At 33.0% G+C, this 20,948-nt stretch overlaps 2 protein-coding genes and 1 non-coding gene across 3 annotated transcripts; 2 read left to right on the top strand and 1 right to left on the bottom strand.

The window, feature by feature from the left end:
* Positions 1–4,718: 4,718 nt before the first annotated feature.
* Positions 4,719–4,825, top strand: LOC115715444 (small nucleolar RNA R71). The gene has a single exon (XR_004011315.2). It is a non-coding gene; the product is annotated as a small nucleolar RNA R71 (small nucleolar RNA).
* An 8,998-nt stretch (positions 4,826–13,823) lies between these two features.
* Positions 13,824–19,615, top strand: LOC115713914 (THO complex subunit 1-like). Its single transcript, XM_030642393.2, has 5 exons — positions 13,824–15,633; positions 16,215–16,281; positions 18,993–19,064; positions 19,234–19,284; positions 19,475–19,615. Exons 1-5 carry the CDS (start codon positions 15,452–15,454, stop codon positions 19,613–19,615), a joined length of 513 nt encoding a protein of 170 aa, XP_030498253.2. The 5' UTR covers positions 13,824–15,451.
* On the bottom strand, positions 14,590–15,072 carry LOC115713913 (uncharacterized). The gene has a single exon (XM_030642391.2). It carries the CDS (start codon positions 15,070–15,072, stop codon positions 14,590–14,592), a length of 483 nt encoding a protein of 160 aa, XP_030498251.2.
* Positions 19,616–20,948: the final 1,333 nt, after the last annotated feature.

Below are 20,948 nucleotides of genomic sequence, written 5' to 3'. Positions count from 1 at the left end.
AATGTATAAAATTAATAAATTACATAAAAGATAAAATATTACATATTATTTACTATTCAATATAGTAATTATTATATAAAAACACAACTTCAAAAATTGTAAAAATGATATTAATATACTAAAAAAATACAAACGCATATATAAAATATAAACTATTAATAAAAAATAATTAATAAATTAAACGGGGCGGGGAGTGTCATCCCCGTCCCCGCCCCGTTTAACATTCGGGGACAAAATTTAATCCCCGTCCCCGCCCCGTTCCCCATTTAGACGGGGAATCCTCGCCCCATTAGGGGCGGGTCCCGGCGGGGCCCCATCCCTACGGGGAAAATGTGCATTAATATACCGTATATTATATTCATTTATTACTTAATTAATGGTAAAAAATTCTTAGACATTTATTACTTATGATTGGTAGGTAATAATATTTGATATATATACACGTAATAGTAGAGGAAAAAAAATCTCAAAAAAAGAAATAGTAGAAAAAAAGAAAAAAAAAATATTTTTTTATGTTATTTTAAATTTAATTTATTTATAAATATTTATTTACGTTGTTACGAAAATTATGATTACTACGTAAGTATACGCAATCAAGTAGTATCTCACGCAAGTGAGGTCGAACCACAGGGAATTGGATTAAGTACTACTAAAATATACTTATGATTCTATTTGGTAAAACAATACTTTTTACAATTTAAAGAAAATAATTCAGAAAATTAAAAAGAATAGATGAAGATTAATCAAGAAGAAAGATTAGGGAGGTGAATCCTGTTGTTAAGTTACCAACGTTAATACCTAATTGTTATCCTTGTCTTCATGTGAATGACAGATTATGAATTAACCTAACTCTTTTCAGATCTTTTAGGTTCTAAATCTCATGTTCTCTAATTAACTTCTTAATTAAATCAACATGAAATCAGCATTAAGCAATAATCTAATTGTCACTAAGGCTATGTAAATACTTTCGTTTCACATCAAAACCTAGACTATCCAATTTTAGCATTCTCAATTCTCACTTTTCAGATTTTGAATTGAGATCATTAAACATGTAAAAGGTGATCAAACTTGCACATGAAATTAAACACAAATATAGATAGTATTCACAAACAAGATGGAGGAATGGCAATTATTTATTAACTAGGCATAAATTTAAACAACATTCATCATCCTCCCTTAATGGCAAATTAAGCTCATAAAAATTATAAAAACATCCATGATTAAATCTGAAACAAAACTAAACATAAAAGAAAGAAATAAGGGTAAAAGAAAGAAACTAGAAGGTGATATCGCTCCGGGTCTTCAAGATAGCTTCCTCTCCCCCTTCATCCACTTTTTAGGTCTTTTTCTGCTTAGGGTGACCTTCTGAGTCGTATTCCTTATATAGGGATGAGAGGTGTGCCTCCAATTGAGAGAAAAATCAAAATTAGGTCAAAACCACGACGTCCGTACCTAGTCGCGACTAGCCTTTAAGCTGGTCGCGACTACAGGCAAACCTCGAAAATCAGAGGTTCTGCCGAAATCTCGAAGTCGCGACCTGGCTCATTGGTGGTCGCGACTACTGATGCCTCTCGAGCAGATTTTTCCAATTTTTCGCCAGTTTGTCCCGTTTTTTCACCATTTGACTGAATTTGAACATTGACACCCCGGAAACCTGAAACAATGAAAATCAAGCGTAAAACCGCTCCAAAAGACACCAATAGACGAGAAAATGCTTACTTTTCAAACCCAAAACATAGGCTAAATATAACCTAACAAAATTCCGCCAAACTAGATTCTTACTCGCCCCCGAGTAAGATAAAAAAAAACTAACTACGCTATCAGATAATCACTACACTGCTGACTCATGCTCTGCTTTCTTCCTTGCAAAAACTAGAATTTCGATCCTACTAACTCTAACAATTAACTCAGATGCTCAATTCATAAGACTATGTATAACCACAAAATTTATTCATATGTGAAACATTGTTATAAAAGTTTTACTCTTTCCAACAGTTCCGCGGCAGATAACTCATAAGCTTGCATGCTTACCTTTCTCCACTAATGTTGACAATATCCTTTGGAATCATTAGGTCTTTTCAAGGTTTAGGCATTATGGCTCAGATATTCAGAAATAGACAAAAGACGGTTTTGGCTCAAGATATCATAAGCACACAAACAGAACCCACAAGCTTCTTACTTTTCTTTTTCAAAACCTCATAATGTTCCCGCATTTACCAAGATTGAGAGAAGATATCTCTATTATTTTTCCCAACATCACTGAATTTTTTTTTCAAACACATTCTTACTTTTTATTGTGTTTTTTTTTTCATCATTCATATTTCATTTTTTTTTCAGTGACATCGAATTACACATTTTTTTTCTTTTCTCAATCTTACAAGTTCTTCTCCCTCTAACTATTTTCTCACACTAAATATTTCTCCTCCCCCAAACTAATTATTTAGCTTATGATATCATGCATATAATGGTGAAGAAAAATCAGTAGTATGGTTACAATTTTTCGAAATTTTTCGGATCAATGGGTGAAATTAAAAACATAACGGGTTTAGGCTCAATAGGGTTAACTAGGGATAGACACTAATATGGTAGGCTTGAAAGGCTCAAACTATCCAACAAATGCCTAAGTCATATTCCAATTGAATACTATCAAGGATTTCGTCTCAAAAGAATAAACATGCAAGTTCTAAGCTATCCCGTCAATCTTACCACAAACCATAGTAAAATAATTATAACAATTTTCACAGATTGAGTAATTGCAATTATACACAGGTTTCTAAGCATCCAAACTAATCCAAAGAGTTAACAGAATCAAGCACACAGTTATTTTACAATTTCAGATCACATTACACTAATCAGCAGTATACAACTATCCTCTAGCTTATTGTCATTCCTTAACTAAAACAGAAAATTAAAGTGCAGAAAATAAAAAATTTTAAATCTCTCCCCCAAACTTAATATGACATTGTCCCCAATGTATACAATAAAATGCAGAGAGAAGAGACTTACCTGAGACCCTTTCAGAAAGGGTTAGGTGGACCCTTTTCATCCAAAAGAGCCCTCGTACTAAATGAAGAAAATTGACCACCACTAGTGTTGATTTCAGAGTTTTGCACAAGAGTAAGCTCACCTTCAGAACTACCACACATCAATCTTTTCCAACGACGCTGAATCGTTCGAAGTCACTCTTTAGGCTTTGCTTTCTTCTTATCAGCTTTGACAAAAGACCCCTTCACCATCTCAATCTTGCAACAGGTAGGAATGTCGGTTGGGGCAAAAACATTAAAACTGACCTCTTCATCTTGCACTCGCAACTTTAACTCTCCCTTTTGAACATCTATTAATGCTCAGCCCGTGGCTAAGAATGGTCTTCCCAAAATAATGGGAATAGTTGAATCTTCCTCCATATCAAGGATTAGGAAATCTGCAGGGAAGATAAACTTACCAACCTTCACCAGTACATCTTCAATTATCCCACGAGGATGAGTCAAAGAACGATCTGCCAGTTGTAAAGTCACTGTTGTAGGCTTTACTTTTCCCAATCCTAGCCTTTTGAAGACAGACAATGGCATTAGATTAATGCTTGCTCCCAGATCACATAGAGCTTTAGTTTCCACCGAACCCCCTATAGAGCATGGAATATTGAAACTACCCGGATCTTTAAGCTTGGGCGGTAGTTTCTTTTGCAAAATGGCGCTACACTCTTCAGTTGATGCCACTGTTTCATAGTCCTCCATTTTTCTCTTCTTAGACAATATCTCCTTCATGAACTTCACATAACGGGGCATTTGTTCCAAGGCTTCAGCAAAAGGAATGTTGATGTGTAGTCTTTTGAAGACCTCTAGAAATTTTGTAAACTGCTTGTCTAGATTGGTCTTTCGAAGTCTCTGAGGATAAGGTATCTTCACATGATGATCAATACTGATTGGTGGAGACTGTTGTGGTGGTGCTGGGCTATCAGTAATCTTCTTATCTGATGATGTTTGAGTTGGCCTGTTTGATCTTTAATCTCCTCATCCACTGGTTGTATCATCTCAGGCCCGTCATATTTTTTCCACTCCTCAAGGAAATTGCTTTACATTGCTCTTTTCCTTTTGCATCACTAGTGCTAGGTGAATTTCCTTGAGCTTGTTTTGCCACTTGAGTAGCCAATTGTTCCATTTGAGTTTTTAGAGTTTTAATAGAGGCTCTAGTTTCCATCATGAATTGGAGCAATAAATCAGCTTGGATAGTGGAGCCTCCACTAGGACTTTGTTGTTGAAGCTGTTGTTGTTGGTTTTGTTGAAATTGGTTTCTCTCTTTGGTAGAACCCATGTTGGTTGTGCCCATAATTATTGTTTTGGGAATAGTTTCCAATGGCCTTTGCTTGATCCATTGGCAAATCATCCACATTTGCCTGACACTCTGAAAAGTGATGATTGCCTCCACATATCTCACAAACAACTTGGGCTTGTTTAGCTTGCCCTGCGATTAGCTTTGTCAAGGCCTCAACCTGAGCTGTCAACTTTGTAATGGCATCCACCTCTAGCACACCAGCTACCTTCTTAGTTTGACTCCTTTCAGTTGGCCACTGTTGATTGTTTAGAGCCATCTCCTCCAATAGATCGTAAGCCTCATTTGCACTCTTTCTCATAAAAGCTCCACCAGCTGCTGCATCTATAAGAGTTCTAGTGTTACCAACTAGCCCGTTGTAGAAGTTATGAACCAGCATCCACTTCTCAATACCATGATGAGGGCACTTTCTGATCAGATCCTTAAACCTCTCCCAAGACTCATGGAGAGATTCATTGTCTTGTTGACAGAAGTTGTTGATTTCTCCTCGCAGCTTGGCAGACTTTGCTGGAGGAAAGAACTTTGACAAAAATTTCGTTGCCAGATCATTCCAGGTAGCAATAGAATTGGGTGGTAAGGAGATTAACCATCTTTTGGCTCTTTCTCTGAGCGAGAATGGAAACAATCTCAGACGAATGGCATCATCACTAACTCCATTAACTTTAAAAGTCTCACAAAGTTCCATGAAGTTCGAGAGATGCAGATTAGGATCTTCAGAAGGGAGGCCACCAAACTGAATTGAGGACTGCACCATTTGAAGTATGGCAGGTTTGATTTCAAAATTATTAGCATCCACTACCGGTGGCCTGATACATGACTGCACCCCCGTAAGAGTAGGGAGAATGTAATCTCTCAAGCTATGGCCATTAGCTTGATCTTCAACAGAACCACCATTATTACCGTTGTTGCGTCCATTGTTTGCAGCATTAGCGTTGTCAGCCATGATTTCTGATGTTTCAGCAGTTGCTGAAACTCTTTCCCGCCTCTTGTTCCTTCGGTTTCTTCTACAAGTTTTCTCAATTTCAGGGTCAACGGGTAATATAACTGCTTGCCCTTGGCGGGGCATGCACTCAAAATACCTGAAATAGATAAGAACAGTTTTGCAAGAGAAACCTTAGAAATTCAGCAAGAGAAAATATACCAAACTAGAAGTTAGTATAATTTTGTGTAATATTAATCTTTAAACAATTCCCCAGTAACGGCGCCAAAAACTTGTTACGAAAATTATGATTACTACTCAAGTATACGCAATCAAGTAGTATCTCACGCAAGTGAGGTCGAACCACAAGGAATTGGATTAAGTACTACTAAACTATACTTATGATTCTATCTGGTCAAACAATACTTTTTGCAATTTAAAGAAAATAATTCAGAAAATTAAAAAGAATAGATGAAGATTAATCAAGATGAGAGATTAGGGAGGTGAATCCTGTTGTTAAGTTACCAACGTTAATACCTAATTGTTATCCTTATCTTAATGTGAATGACAGATTATGAATTAACCTAACTCTTTTCAGATCTTTTAGGTTCTAAATCTCATGTTCTCTAATTAACTTCTTAATTAAATCAACATGAAATCAGCATTAAGCAATAATCTAATTGTGACTAAGGCTATGTAAATACTTTCGTTTCACATCAAAACCTAGACTATCCAATTTTAGCATTCTCAATTCTCACTTTTCAGATTTCGAATTGAGATCATTAAACATGTAAAAGGTGATCAAACTTGCACATGGAATTAAACACAAATATAGATAGTATTCACAAATAAGATGGAGGAATGGCAATTATTTATTAACTAGGCATAAACTTAAACAACATTCATCATCCTCCCTTAATGGGAAATTTAGCTCATAAAAACAATAAAAACATCCATGATTAAATTTGAAACAAAATTACACATAAAAGAAAGAAATAAGGGTAAAAGAAAGAAACTAGAAGGTGATATCGCTTCGGGTCTTCAAGATAGCTTCCTCTCCCCCTTCATCCACTTTTTAGGTCTTTTTCTGCTTAGGGTGACCTTTTGAGTCGTATGCCTTATATAGGGATGAGAGGTGTGCCTCCAATTGAGAGAAACATTAAAATTAGGTCAAAACCACGACGTCCGTACCTAGTCGCGACTAGCCTTTAAGCTGGTCGCGACTACAGGCAAACCTCGAAAATTAGAGGTTCTGTCGAAATCTCGAAGTCGCGACCAGAGTCTCGACCACAAAAAAGGGTCGCGACTACTGATGCCTCTCGAGCAGATTTTTTCCAATTTTTTGCCAATTTGTCCCGTTTTTTCACCATTTGACTGAATTTGAACTTTGACACCCCGGAACCTGAAATAATGAAAATCAAACGTAAAATCGATCCAAAAGACACTAATAGACGAGAAAATGCTTACTTTTCAGACCCGAAACATAGGCTAAATATAACCTAACATACGTATGCCAATTAAATTGTGTCATGTGTACACCATAAATACATAAACAGTCCACCATGACAGTGAACAACAAAAAATAAAAAAAAAATATCAAAATGCTAACAGAACCCGAGTTTTGTCGCCAAAAAGTAAATTTTGAGAGTTAATTAGTAGCAAGGTAGAACTTTTAAAAACCAGTTCTCTTTCACCTAATTGGTTCTTCTTCTCTACCACCTTGGCTTTGTTTCTCCTCGAAGCTTGTTGCAAGGTGACGGAACACATTGTTATAATAAACCTGATCACTTTGTGGCATCTATGTTAAAAATAAAATTGTCTCAAAAATTTACTAACAAATGAATCAAATACTTTACAAAAATCTATGTTTTATATAATTTTGTTCTTTTAAACAATCTTTCCTTTAAAAAAATAATAAATAAAGAAAATAATAATAACCTGATTCACCACTGCTTTAAAACTTTCTAATACTGCTTCTGCATTATTGATTGACAGATCCATCTGAGGAGCCTTAAAAAAAACAAAATTTATTCATCAATAATCTTTTAAATTCAGAATTTTTTGCTTCAAGTAGAGTTTATAATAACAAATGCAAAATAATAAAATTTCGACTTTAATAAAATCACGAAATTAAAATCAAATAATAAAATTTCAAACACAACTTACTTTTCTTTCTTTTTTTTTTCCTTTCAGTGACATTGAGTTACACATTTTTTTCTTTTTTTTTTCTTTTCTTTTCAATCTTGCAGGATTTTCTTCCATCTATTTTTCTTCTCACACTAGGTATCTTGGCTCCCCCAAACTAATTGTGTAGCTTATGATATCATAGATAAAATGGTGAAGACAAAATTAGCAGTGTGGACATATATTTTTCGGTTCAATAGATGAGAAAAAAACAGGTTTAGGCTCAAGAGGGTCAACTAGGGATAAAAATTTAATGGTAGGCTAGAAAGGCTCAAACTATCCAACAAATGCCTAAATCATATTCCTATTGAACATTGTCAAAGATTTCGCCTCAAAAGAACAAAACATGCAAGTTCTAAGCTATCTTGTCTGTCAATCTTACCACAAACCATAGTAAAACAATTATAATAATTTTCACAGATTAACAAAATTGCATTTACACACAGGTTTTTAAGCATCCAAACTAATTCAAAGAGTTAACAGAATTGAGCACACAGTTATTTTACAATTTCAGAGACACTTTACCATCAACAGCAGCATACAACTATCTTTAGCTTAATTAATCGACTAACAACTAAATAAAAAGACTAAACTAAAACAAAATAACTAAAACAATTAATTTTTTTTTAATTTCGTGATTGAATCAATTATATGATTTAATTTCTTAGAGAATCTTTTGGGATTAAATGTAACAACTATAAATAAGTGTTTCTCTATTCTAAAAGGGAGTTCTGATCTCCAATCTTTAAAGCTCATACTTGAGATTCAGAGTCAAGTTTAGAGAGAGAGTCCAAGATCATAATGAGTGTGCGTAAAGGAATGTAATAGGAGTATCACTCTAGAAGTGATTTTCTATTTCTTTGTAATTATTCACTGTGTTGAGCATGTAATCTTAGGCTTATTCAATTGTATACTATTGACTATTCCTAATCAATAAAAGATCCATAATTCATTCATTCTCGAGCTAAGTTTTTCTTGTCTAATTTTAATTTTGTGATTGGTTTTAGTTTTGTTTATGCATTCTTGAATATTGTTACTGTTGTAACAATCGGTTTTGAAGGTGATCATTCACCACAAAATCTCCAAGGTACTTTATTTTCATTTAATTAAGGATTATGTTTTGAGAGCATGATTAAATAATTCTGACTATCAATTCAGCAAACAAACTATTCAAAATTGACAAATCAAACCAACTCAACAAAACTCATATTATGTCTAAATTTTCTTACAAAATTTTATTATCAAAACTCAAAACAAGCAGAAGAAGACATGGATCATGAAGAAAGAGTTCACTTTTTTCTTATGTAATTCTAATTATTTTAAAGATCTTTTCAAATATATATATATATATATATTGAAGATAGGATTATAATATAATTTTACCTGATTTTGTATTAGTGGCCGGAAGGGCATTGAATTTGAAGCAAAAGAGTCTTCATTATTCATCAAGAATGGTACTTGAGTTTCATTAGTCACATGATCATCACTAGTATCATATATCAAACCACAAAATCAATAAATATATATATATATATCATAAAATTATATAATGAGAGAAATTAACTAATAAAATAAACTTACATATTGAGTTGTTGCATGAAATTTGAGATGCCAAGTTGATGAGGATTGTTATTATTAGGAGAAGTATTAGAGTCTTTAAATATGTGTTTCATAGTATCACCAACAGGCTCCTTATCATAAAAAATAGTTCCTTTAAGAATAATGGTACTTATTAAATCATAATCTTACGATATTGGCAATAATTGAAAGTTTAATTGCATCCAATTATTATGACTTATTAAATCATTATCTTCATGATATAATTCTTCAATTAAACCACCAACATCCTCATCAATAATTACTTCATTATTTTCCTTATTATACCATGTTGATGGAAATTGGAAGTTTAATAATTATTTTTGAAATTCTCCCATATCCATCATACTGTTAATATACACATTTATCTATTTATATACGTATGCTTATTATTGATTTTATTTATAACATAGACTAATTAGCAAATTCCTAATATACATGATTTGTCTATTTATATACGTAGGCTTATTATTTCTAATTAGTTTTTTTAAAAAATTATGTTATCTTTTTTTTTTTTGACAAAAAAAAAATTATTATTTTTGAACTAATTAAATGTAAATAAATAAAAAATAGAATTTAAATTTTTTTTTAAAAAAAAAAAAAATAGATAGGGATTTAAATCCGTTAAGTTTGACTGTTAATTGGGTTTGCCACTATATATGCACATGTACACGTATCGTATTTTAATTGGTCCAAATAATTTTAATAATTTAAATATTACAAAAAATTGTTTTAAAATTAAAAATAAATAAAATAAGTTATTTCTCTTCTTCTTGGATCTCTGGTTCATCCATCATTACTATCCATGATGACCAACGCCACAATCTATTACTTTAATCCAAATCAACACCAAAAAAAATTAGAAAACAATTCCATTTTCATATCTATCCTAAAAAAACCCAAATCAAATAAATAAAACTCCAATCCCTCATCTACCTTTCTCTAGCACCGACAAAGCCCCCACCTTGCGATTAGATCTCTTCCTCGACGATTGCAGATGGTAGGGGACGATTAGTATTGTAGTGTGGTGCTTTGGTTTATCGCACAGAGAAAGAGTGAAATAAGATTGGTGAGAGAAAAGGGGTTCATTCATGGATTTGGATTTTAGGATTTTTTTTTTGTTTCTTTTTTATTTATTTATTTTAAAATAAATTTTTATATTGTTTAAATTAGGAAAATTTGCGACAAAAGTCCTCAAAATGTTCACTTTGTTATATATTAGTCCCAAGCTCGAAAAATAGCGGTGATAGTCATCAAGCTCATGATTTTTATTTGTCCGTTAGTCCCAATTTTAACTGAGCCGCTTATTTTTTAAAAATTGACATGTGTCAAAATATTATTGGTCCAAATTATTATTGTAATTTTAAAAATAAAAATAAATAAATAAATAAATTGTTTAAAAAATAATTTCTTTTTTCTGTTTCTTTTTTTTTTTCCTTTTTCTTTCTTTTCTTCTTCTCCGTCTTCTTCTTCTTCTCACTCTGCCAGAAAACCTACCAACCCCCAGCCCTTTCTCTTGGCGTGGAGAAACCCACCAACCCCCAACCCACATTCAGACCGGTTTTATCGATCCGTTCTACCATGTCTGCTTCGGTGGAATGATCTTCTCCTACCTCGCCGCTCTGCCCGTAGAGCATCGCCATCTCGAGCACCAGCAGCACACCAAGGAACACGACCATTGATTCATTCCTCAGGTTTGGGCTTTCTCTTTTTTTATTATCAATTCATTATTTGGATGTCTGAATTGGGAAGATTCCATTTTGTTTAGTTTTGTTCGTTTTTAGGGTTTAAGTTTTACTTTATGTGATTTGGAATTTTTTTTGAACTGATGAGATATTCAACTGAGGAGATTTTTCTAGGTTCATTTCATGCTTGAAGGACCGAGAATGGCCGACATCAGGTTTGGGTGTGGCTGTTCGACGAGAGAGAGAGAGAGAGAGAGAGAGAGAGAGAGAGAGAGAGAGAGAGAGAGAGAGAGAGAGAGAGAGAGAGAGAGAGAGAGAGAGAGAGAGAGAGAGAGAGAGAGAGAGAGAGAGAGAGAGAGAGAGAGGGTGGGCTCACGAGATCGGTCAGAAGGGAAAATTGGGTTTTGGGACCTAGGGATTATGAAATTTTGGTCTGGTACAAGTTGGTGTTACAGGTTTGTTTTTGGTAGAAAGAAACCCCAAAATAGGTGGGTGACGGCTGGAAAGTTATGAGTTTTTTAGGTATGGGATTCAATCGATTCTGGCCATGGTGGTTGTGGAGGTGCGTAGAAGGAAGAAGACGAAGGGAAAAGAGAAGAGAAAGGGTCAGGGTAATTTCTGGGTATTGAAAAGAAGAAAGGAAGAAGATGACAGAAAAAATAAATAAAATAAAATAAATTTATAATTTTAAAATATTTTTTAGTTTTTATTTTATTTTAATTATTTTTAATTAAAATTATTATTTGGACCAATAAGGCTTCAACACGTGGCACTCTTGAATAAATTCACGAAGCAGTTAAATTTAGGACTAACGGACTTACAAATGGTGCGACCTTGAGGACTATTGCTGATATTTCTCGAGCTTGAGAACTAATCTGTAACAAAGTGACATTTTGAGGACTTTTACCGCAAATTTTCCTTTAAATTATTAAAATTGTTATGGCCAATGAAAACACGTGTACATATCGGTAAACTCAATTGGTATTTAATGGCCAAATTTAACGATGCAGAATTAAAGACAAGAGGGTTTTACAAAAAAAAAAATAAAATTAAGTGTATAACAATTAAAAATAGGGAAATTCTACCATGTACCTTTTTAAAATAGATATATTGATGCACCCCTATCTGTTTTAGCATCCGAAATAATTTTTTATTCAAATTTTTTCTCATGGTCATGTACGTTATAGTTATTTAAGACATCCTGCAAAATTTTAAGAAATTTAAAAAAGTTTAACACGCCGAAAACTATGTTCAAACAGTGTATTGCACGCGTGACTATTTTATTTTATATGCGTGTAAAATCAACTGTTTGAACATTGTTCTCTATATTGTAAATTATTCTGAATTTCTCAAAATTTTATAGGATATCTTAAATAGTTATAACATACATGAATATGAAAAAAAATTAGACTAAATAATTTTTCTGAATGCTGAAATAAATTAAGGGTGCATCAATACATCCCTTTTAAAGGGGTGCATTGTAGAATCACCTTTAAAAATATATGGGGATTTAGCCGCAAATTTCTCTATTTTTTTAATTTATGTTCAGAATAAATTTTAGCTTATGATTAGTATTTAGTGGCCAATAAAAAGTTGAGTTGATGACATTATGTTATGAGTGTTGATGTACATTGTCACTAGTAATAATACATATAGAAAATTTCCATACCACATCGTCAAGGTTACAAATTTTAAAAGAGAATCTCAAGTATAAAGGGTGACTTTTGTAATTCTCAATATGAAAAGGAATAATATATATTTTTTTGAATGGAAAAGTATTTCATTAAATAAATAAAAAATAAAACTCATCATTCTCTTCTAAAAGACATGAGTGGTAAAAGCTTGTCGTCGATGAACAACAGTGATATAAGTCTTGTGTCAATATAATTAGTGAATATCTCTTTCACTGTGTCTGTACTGAAATCATTAGAAGTGTAAATTAAAATAATTATAATTAGTGATATAAGTCTTGTGTAAATATAGTTTTCGGCGACATATTCTTGTCCAGTGCCTTGTACTATTCAACTATCTTAAGGTAATAGCAATTTTTGCAATGATCTATTTCAGTTCTTATATGCACTTAGTAGTAGACACTAACTCTCATTTGCCACTAGGCCCCAGGTAAAAGTGAAAATGATTTGCCCTCTGAGAGTATGGTAAGTACTATAATGCATTTGTTTTAGCAAGTTATACAAGCATTTATTTTTTGTTCAGTTCATTTTGTTCATGCTGCATCGAAGAAAGAAAATGAGTTAAATTGAGAGTTTTGTGTCATTAATATTAGTCATCTTAATATATATATATATTTTTTTTTGATGAAATATCAACTTCATTAAATTAAATTTCTGAATACAAAATGTCTAGTATAGAAACTGGAGCATTAGACACAGAAATAAGACGACCAGATAGAGACCGCGACATCCTAGCAACAGCATGTGCTAGGCGGTTTGCTGATCGTTTAACAAAAGGCAAAGAAAGCATAAGTGAAATACAATCTTGAACCAAGTTCCCAAAGATAGAATGAAGAGGTGAGTGGCTGCGAATAGCTTGGATTGAAACTAAGCTATCCGATTCCAACTCAACATGTTGCCAACCTTGGCGTTTGATCCAGCTGAGAGCTTCTTTGATGCCCATAACCTCCACAACCTCAGGAGCAAAGACACCATTAGAGCAATGGGCTTTAGCATCGATGAGGGATCCAGAGTTGTTTCTTGCAACCATTCCATAGCCATACTGGTGGTCACTAGCAAAAATAGCAGCATCAACGTTTATCTTGATTGTATTTATACCTGGTTTAGTCCAAAGCTCAGCTCCATCATCACAATTACCAGAGTAAATGTAAGACAGAGAGGTGTTGTCTTGAGCTTTTCGCCAATGATCAAGAGCTATGCGGGCTGATGTTACAACATTTGCAATAGAAAGCGCCTTATCTTTCCAAACAATTGAATTTCTGGCTTTCCATAAGGACCAACAGACCATAGAGAGGGAACAGACTCGGTCGTCATCAAGGCAGTCAAAAAGACTATCCAACCAGCTAGCAAAAGAGAGATCAAGTGAGACCCCAGCTGGTAGGCCCATGTGACTCCAACCGGAGTGAGAAAAATTGCATGAGAGAAGGATGTGGGAGATTGTCTCTGGTGAAGCATGACAGACAGGGCAAAGCGATGGAATATCAACATGCTTAGTTCTGAGATTAACACAAGTTGGAAGCGTCCCAGAAGCAGCACGCCAGAGAAAGTTTCTAACCTTTGGTGGGATCTTCAATTGCCATAACTTGTGCCAGAAACCAGAATTGTTGCTACCGAGTCTTGGGTCTTTGGATTGTTGAAGAATACGGTAGGCACTTTTGACAGAGAAATGGCCAGTGCTTTCGTTAGACCATGTCTAGAAATCCGAGGAAGCAGAGAAGCTTAAGGGAATGCTTAGAATCAGATTAGCATCCCGATCATTGAACATATCTCGAACCAGATCAATATCCCAGCTTCGGTCTTCAACCGAGAAAAGAGAGCTTACATGATGACCAATGAGACCCACATGAGATGAGGTTATGAAAGGATTATCAGGATCGGGTAACCAAGGTTGGTGCAAAATATGAGTTGAAGTTCCAGTACCTATAGTTCTCCTAGCTCCATGACGAACCAGATCTTTTGCGCTCCAAATACTTCGCCAAACAAAACTGGGATTACAACCCAAATCAGCTGAGAGATAATCATCATGGGGAAAGTATCGCGCTTTATAAAGCCTGGAAACAAGAGAGTCGGGGTGACAGAGAAACCTCCACCCTTGCTTAGCAAGCATAGCCAAGTTAAAATCATGGAGAAGACGAAAACCTAAGCCCCCTTCATCTTTTGGACGGGAAAGTCGGTCCCAATTCATCTAAATAATTCCATTGCCTTTGCTATTCGTAGTTTTCCACCAGAAGCGAGCCATTAGCTTTTCAATCTCATTACAAGTGCCAAGAGGGATAAGAAAAACACTCATGGCATAAGTGGGAAGAGATTGGATTACAGTCTTCAAGAGAATTTCCTTGCCTGCACCAGATAGTAACTTGCCAGACCAGCTATTGATTCTATTCATGACTTTATTTTTGAGAAAGCCTAGAATAGCATTTTTATTCCTTCCAATAATATTTGGCAGACCCAAGTAAAAGCTGTTTTCGGAAGCTTCAGGCATATGAAGAGTAGTGCAAATACTGTGGCGGAGCTGACCATTAACATTTGGGCTGAAAAAAACTGATGACTTACCAAGATTAATCTGTTGTCCAGAAGCATGTTCAAATCGTCTAAGGAGAGACATGACGCTACTAGCAGAACCATTATTAGCTTGGCAAAAAACATAGTTGTCATCAGCAAACAGCATATGATATTTACTGTACAAGTTATGTATCTTTTTATGAAGCTATCTTACTGTGCACTAGGCTAAACTATGATATTTATCACTTATTTTATTTGAGCATGAAGGTTCGATTAGTTTCTTTTCCTTAATAGGAAAGTTTATGCCTATTGAAAGGTCATTTTTATTTGGAGTTTTATGCCTATGAATACAGATTTATGTGAAGACACAACTGTAAAGATTAATTTTAACAACTTGACGTGCTTCCAGAAAGAGGAAATAAAATGATCATACGAGGAGCATGTTAAAAAGCTGCTTGAGATGACTCCACCAAACCAAAGGGTAAAGATTTTCTTCATAAAGTTGATCGAGCATATACTCAGAACGTGAAAAGAATTGGGTGAGAATGTCTCAGATGCCTCATCATTTTCTCTTGCTTAGACTTTTAGAAAGAAAATTGATTGTTGTTATGAAGCTTAATTTATTTACGAGTTATCTTTTTGTGCTTATTAAGAAGCGTGATGGCTGTCCCCCATTTGAAAAACAACCTATAGAGAAGAAAGTTGTCCAAGATGGAGCTAAGAAACGGTATGCAAGTCCACAAATTTCAGTCCTTAATTATCCTATAAAGCACTTGTCTATTTGTTACTAGCTAAGGAGTTTTTTATTTTTATTTTATAATATAATGTATATACAGTACATAGTATATATCCTATCCTATTAAGGCATTCTGTGTTGGAGAGACTCTTTAGCTATTTACTTACGAGTAGTGATCATTTTATTTGAGATGGGTATGTCTTATATGTTGGATTTGGATTTCGCCCAGGCTCTTTTGCTTTGTAGGTGACAGAACTGGGGAATATCCCTCCTACTGGAGTATATGGAATGAATGGAATTGTGGGTCTCTTCGTGGCTTTGTTATCTTTTAGTGAATTTAGAGACTGTTTAAGTTTACTTTAATCTGAATAAGCTAAAATTAAAAATGAATATATTCCTAGTCCCTAGCCTTGTGTTTTACTTCTATGTACTCCTGTGTAATTTGTTTTGTCTCCTCATAAATTGGTTTATTTATTTTTATATCCATCTAAAATTGATAAAGCAACATGCTTCTTGATTATATTTCTTTCTTTCTTATGTGTTTGAAATATGTTTGTTTATATATTCTTCAGTAGGCCAAGGTGGAGACTTGGAAATAAAGAACTCTCTCAATTGTGGAAATGGTCAGATCAGAATCCGGTGTGTTATCTTGCCTTTCTAAAATGATTTTATTAACACTAACATTTGCCAGGATGTGAACTTAATTAACTTCCAAGTAACACTAGAAGTGGAATTAGTTCATAATGTCATAACTATCTTTGATGTGTAAAGTTAAATCTTTTCTTTTGTTAATTTAGAAATGAGAATCCTAGCAATATATATAATAACAGTAACATAATTCTCAGTTTTCATTCCTTTAATCTTTTAGGGGAATGAAAAGAAATTCCCTTGTATTTCTAAAAGAGAATATTATTACAAATCATGAGAAAATAATAATTCGGTAATGATAACTTAAATATCCTTTTGTCTCCAATTTTCTTCTACAATTCGTTTTAGAGTTTTGAAAGTAACAAAACCTGTTAGATATTAAGTTTACAAACAGATTTTACTCCTAAGCCCTTGTATTTAACTTAGTACGAAAATTTTAGGGAAAAAAACAAAAAAATACAAAAAAGGAAAAAAAATTACAAAAATACTTTGGGCCGGCCCATTAAACATTTATACAGTCCACATACAAATATTTACAAAAATACCACATGCACTAAGCCTTCAGCTGTACAGAGCGAACCATGAAGATGAAAATACGCGCTCGTTTCAAAACCGCAAAACAACCAAAATGAAACCAAAACGAGAAAAATACAACTATTAATTCTGGCAAAATCAACTGGAAAAGAATGCCTGCAATGATCTAAACTGAAAATGACGAAAAAAAAATCAGAAAAACTGTGAAGAAACTGAAATTACACATTTGTTTTCTATTTTATTCGATCAAAATAACTCCCCCTAATATCGAAATCTATATTCATGAAATGTAGATCTGTAACAAACAGATCTGGAGCTCCCACTAAATCCAAAACAATGTATGATGTGAAAATTTTTTAAAAAAAACCTCATGAATAATACATCTACGTTATATACAGTTGCATTTTGATTTATTTTTTGTTTTGGTTGCCTTATAGTTGCATTATCGTTTTATGATAGTTTATATATTATGCAAAAATTTAATTTGATGGGGACTAAGAAATAGTAGTTATACATAGTAAGTTTTGTGCAAATAGTTGCATATTAATTTTATAGTGAAATAGCATATGCAAGTAGCAAAACTATAACAAAACTACAAAACAACTGTATGCAAGTGCAAATAGTTGCCTTATAGTTGCATTATCGTTTTATGATAGTTTATATATTATGCAAGAATTTAATTTGATGGGGACTAAGAAATAGTAGTTATACATAGTAAGTTTTGTGCAAATAGTTGCATATTAATTTTATAGTGAAATAACATATGCAAGTAGCAAAACTATAATAAAACTACAAAACAACTGTATGCAAGTGCAAATAGTTGTCTTATAGTTGCATTATCGTTTTATGATAGTTTATATATTATGCAAGAATTTAATTTGATGGGGACTAAGAAATAGTAGTTATACATAGTAAGTTTTGTGCAAATAGTTGCATATTAATTTTATAGTGAAATAACATATGCAAGTAGCAAAACTATAATAAAACTACAAAACAACTGTATACAAACTAAAATACAGGAAAAACTCTTTGAACATCAACATCCATGATAAATCTCATTGTTACCCGTTGATGATATAAAAATGGATCGACCGAGTTAATCTAATCTATTAGCTTTGCCACCTTTACTCATAAATCTTAATCATGTTTGTCCTAATACTTTTCTAATATTAATTTTATAACTCTACTCACGTCAATACTACTATAAGCATGAATTAGATCGTTTTCTTTTCAAGTATAGAATATCATCGGTAATTGTTTCTTATTATTTTATTTTGTTATCTAATTATTTCGACGTGGCTTTGAGCTAGTCCAGCGAGAATGAAAATGACATTAAAATTGTACGAATTTATTTGTACATGCTTATATCAGTTGAATGGCCTAGTCAAAGTCTTCTCTTTTGTCATGAAAGTATTACAGAAGTTGTAAAGTTAAACTAATAAGTTAAAAAGATTTAATTAAAAACTGAAATAAAATTAAAAATAAAAAGAAAAGAAGAAAAAAAGAGAGTGAAATGATGGATTGATTGATAGAAGTCAATCCTAGACCTAAGCAACAATATATAAGAAACTAGCTTTACAATTAAAAATTAAAAATAAAAAGAAAAGAAGAATTGTTATGGAAAAAAAATTAAAAATTAAAAACTGAAAATAAAAATAAAAATTAAAAATTAAAAACTGAAATAAAATTAAAAATAAAAAATTAAAAACTGAAATAAAATTAAAAATAAAAAGAAAAGAAGAAAAAAAGAGAGTGAAATGATGGATTGATTGATATATAATGAAAAAAGAGAGGGAAGAGAGTAGGATTTGATAGATGATGGATGGAATGATGACTAAGTGGTATTTGTGTAATAAAACCAACTTTGTAAGTAAAAATGTAGACATAAGCGTGTAGAGGTATTTAGGTAATAAATTGTGCAAAATGGATTTTTCATGTAAAAATTTCAAAATTTTATATAAACTGAAATCAATGATTTTTTATTTTATTTTTAGAAACCAATAAATTATGTAAGTTATCAAATTCCAATCTAATTATCCCAATTATGGAATACTATAGGCCTTACAAGCTTGTAGTTTCTGCGGAAGGGCATGAAACAGAACTAGCATAATTTTCTTTTAATTATTCCCAGATTATTTGCTGAACGTTTTGATCATTGACCTGTTCAGAATGCTTTAACGGATCCTCAACGTGTTCAGACTCCTTCCATAGCAGAATACTGGAAACCATTGGCTGAAGATGTGAGCACCTTAAAAATTTTATTTACTTGTTGATGAGCCATTTGACAAACTTTAAACTCGTTTATGTTCTCTCATAAGCATATGTTGGTTATTGGTTTTCATATATCATAATCCGTATCAGGTTAAATCTTCTGGCATTACTAAATAAAATAAATTCTTCAAATTACAGATGGATCCTGCTGCTGGGATAGAAGCTGAGTATCACCATAAAAACAACAGGGTGCGTAATTAACTTTTGTGGTGATTAGTTAGTTTGTTTCAGTGTTAATTATTTTTATTCTATATTATATAGGACATAGGTTATTCAATACTGCATTAGTTCTAAAGCTGATTCAGTAACATCTCATATTTACTTGTTTACATTAAAACTGAGTTTGTGCCATCTAATAATGGTCACTACCGGTATGCAGGTGTATTGCTGGAAAGGTCTACGGTTTTCAGCTAGACAGGACTTGGAGGGATTTTCTAAGGTAAGACTACTTTTAAAAATTGATCACAGAGACATCATCATTGTTCGATTCATTTCCCACAAGCCTGAGAAAATCAAATGACAGGGCTAAACGTGCTAAAAAGGAAGAAGCAAAGGGTTCTGCACAGCAAGGGGAAGAAAATCAGGTATAATGGAACCCCATCTTGTTCTTCCCTTGCTTTCTATAATAAGTTTTTCTGCATTTGCTGTGTTATCTCGTTAATGTCTTCTAATTTTGTTTTCTCTCACCAGTATAGATCTCAACTCATGCGAGTGAGAATGATGAAGGAATCAGAGGTGATCTCGAGGCCTCTACAACCCCAATGGATGCTGAACCTGAAACCGCTGGTGTGACTGACATGGTGTCCCAAGGTGGCAGTCCAATGCCGGACGAAAACCAGAAGCAAAGCTCTGACACAGATGCCGGTCCAGAGATGGGCCAATTGGAAGCAGATTCTGAGGGAGAGGCGGGGATCATTGAGGGTGAGGTTGATTTAGATGCAGCTTCCTGATTATATATGCCAACAACAAGTTCGATTTGGAAGAGAAAGAACTCGTCTTCATTTTCGGAATACCAAGCAAACTTTTACAGCCTTGTAATGCTCCATTCTTAAAGGTATTATAACCAGCTTAGTGAAACTTTAGTGGCTCATTCCTTCAAAGCTGCAAAAATATTTATTTCTTGTAGGATCAAATCATTACTTCTTTAATGCTCTTAGTCAAAACAGTTTTGCTCTTTTTTTATTTGTGAGTTTTGTAGGCTAAAAATGAAATGACCCCTTCTAGTTTTATACATTAGTTATATATAAATATATATTTAAGAAGAAAAAATCAACAACTCATCATTAATTTTATAAAAAACTAATTGTGAATAATAAATAATAAATTAATAACTATAAAATAAAAAACTGTATAAAAAAGAAAATAAAACTCATCATTTTTTTTATAGAATAACTGATGAGTGGTTAAAGCTCGTCGTCGATGAACAACAATGATATAAGTCTTGTGTCAATATAATTAGTGAATATTTCTTCCACTCTGTCTGTCCTGAAATCATTAGAAGTGTAAATTAAAAAAAAAAACAAAATTATAATTTTTATAGAAGAGGTACACTTTTTCTATTAGAATTATAAAAAATTATATGTAATATTACCTTATTGTTTCTCCATATTGGTTTTGTCTCTGCAATATTGTTGCACGGCGATACAATACATTTTTGTAGTAATCTCGAACACGTTTTGGGACCTATTTTAGAATTGTGTCAAATATTTACTAAGAAATAAATTTAGTATTTTATCGAATCTTTATTATATAATTTGGTTTTTTTAAAAGAAAATAAAAAAATAAAAAAAAATTACCTGATTCAGCACTAATTGAAAGTTCTGTAATACTGCTTCTGCAGAATCGATTGATAT

The sequence above is a fragment of the Cannabis sativa genome, chromosome 1 (genome assembly GCF_029168945.1).
Source record: "Cannabis sativa cultivar Pink pepper isolate KNU-18-1 chromosome 1, ASM2916894v1, whole genome shotgun sequence".
In the NCBI taxonomy this organism is placed as follows: domain Eukaryota; kingdom Viridiplantae; phylum Streptophyta; class Magnoliopsida; order Rosales; family Cannabaceae; genus Cannabis; species Cannabis sativa.
Note: the sequence above shows the minus strand (reverse complement) of the source record. Positions and strands in the feature narration are given on the sequence as shown.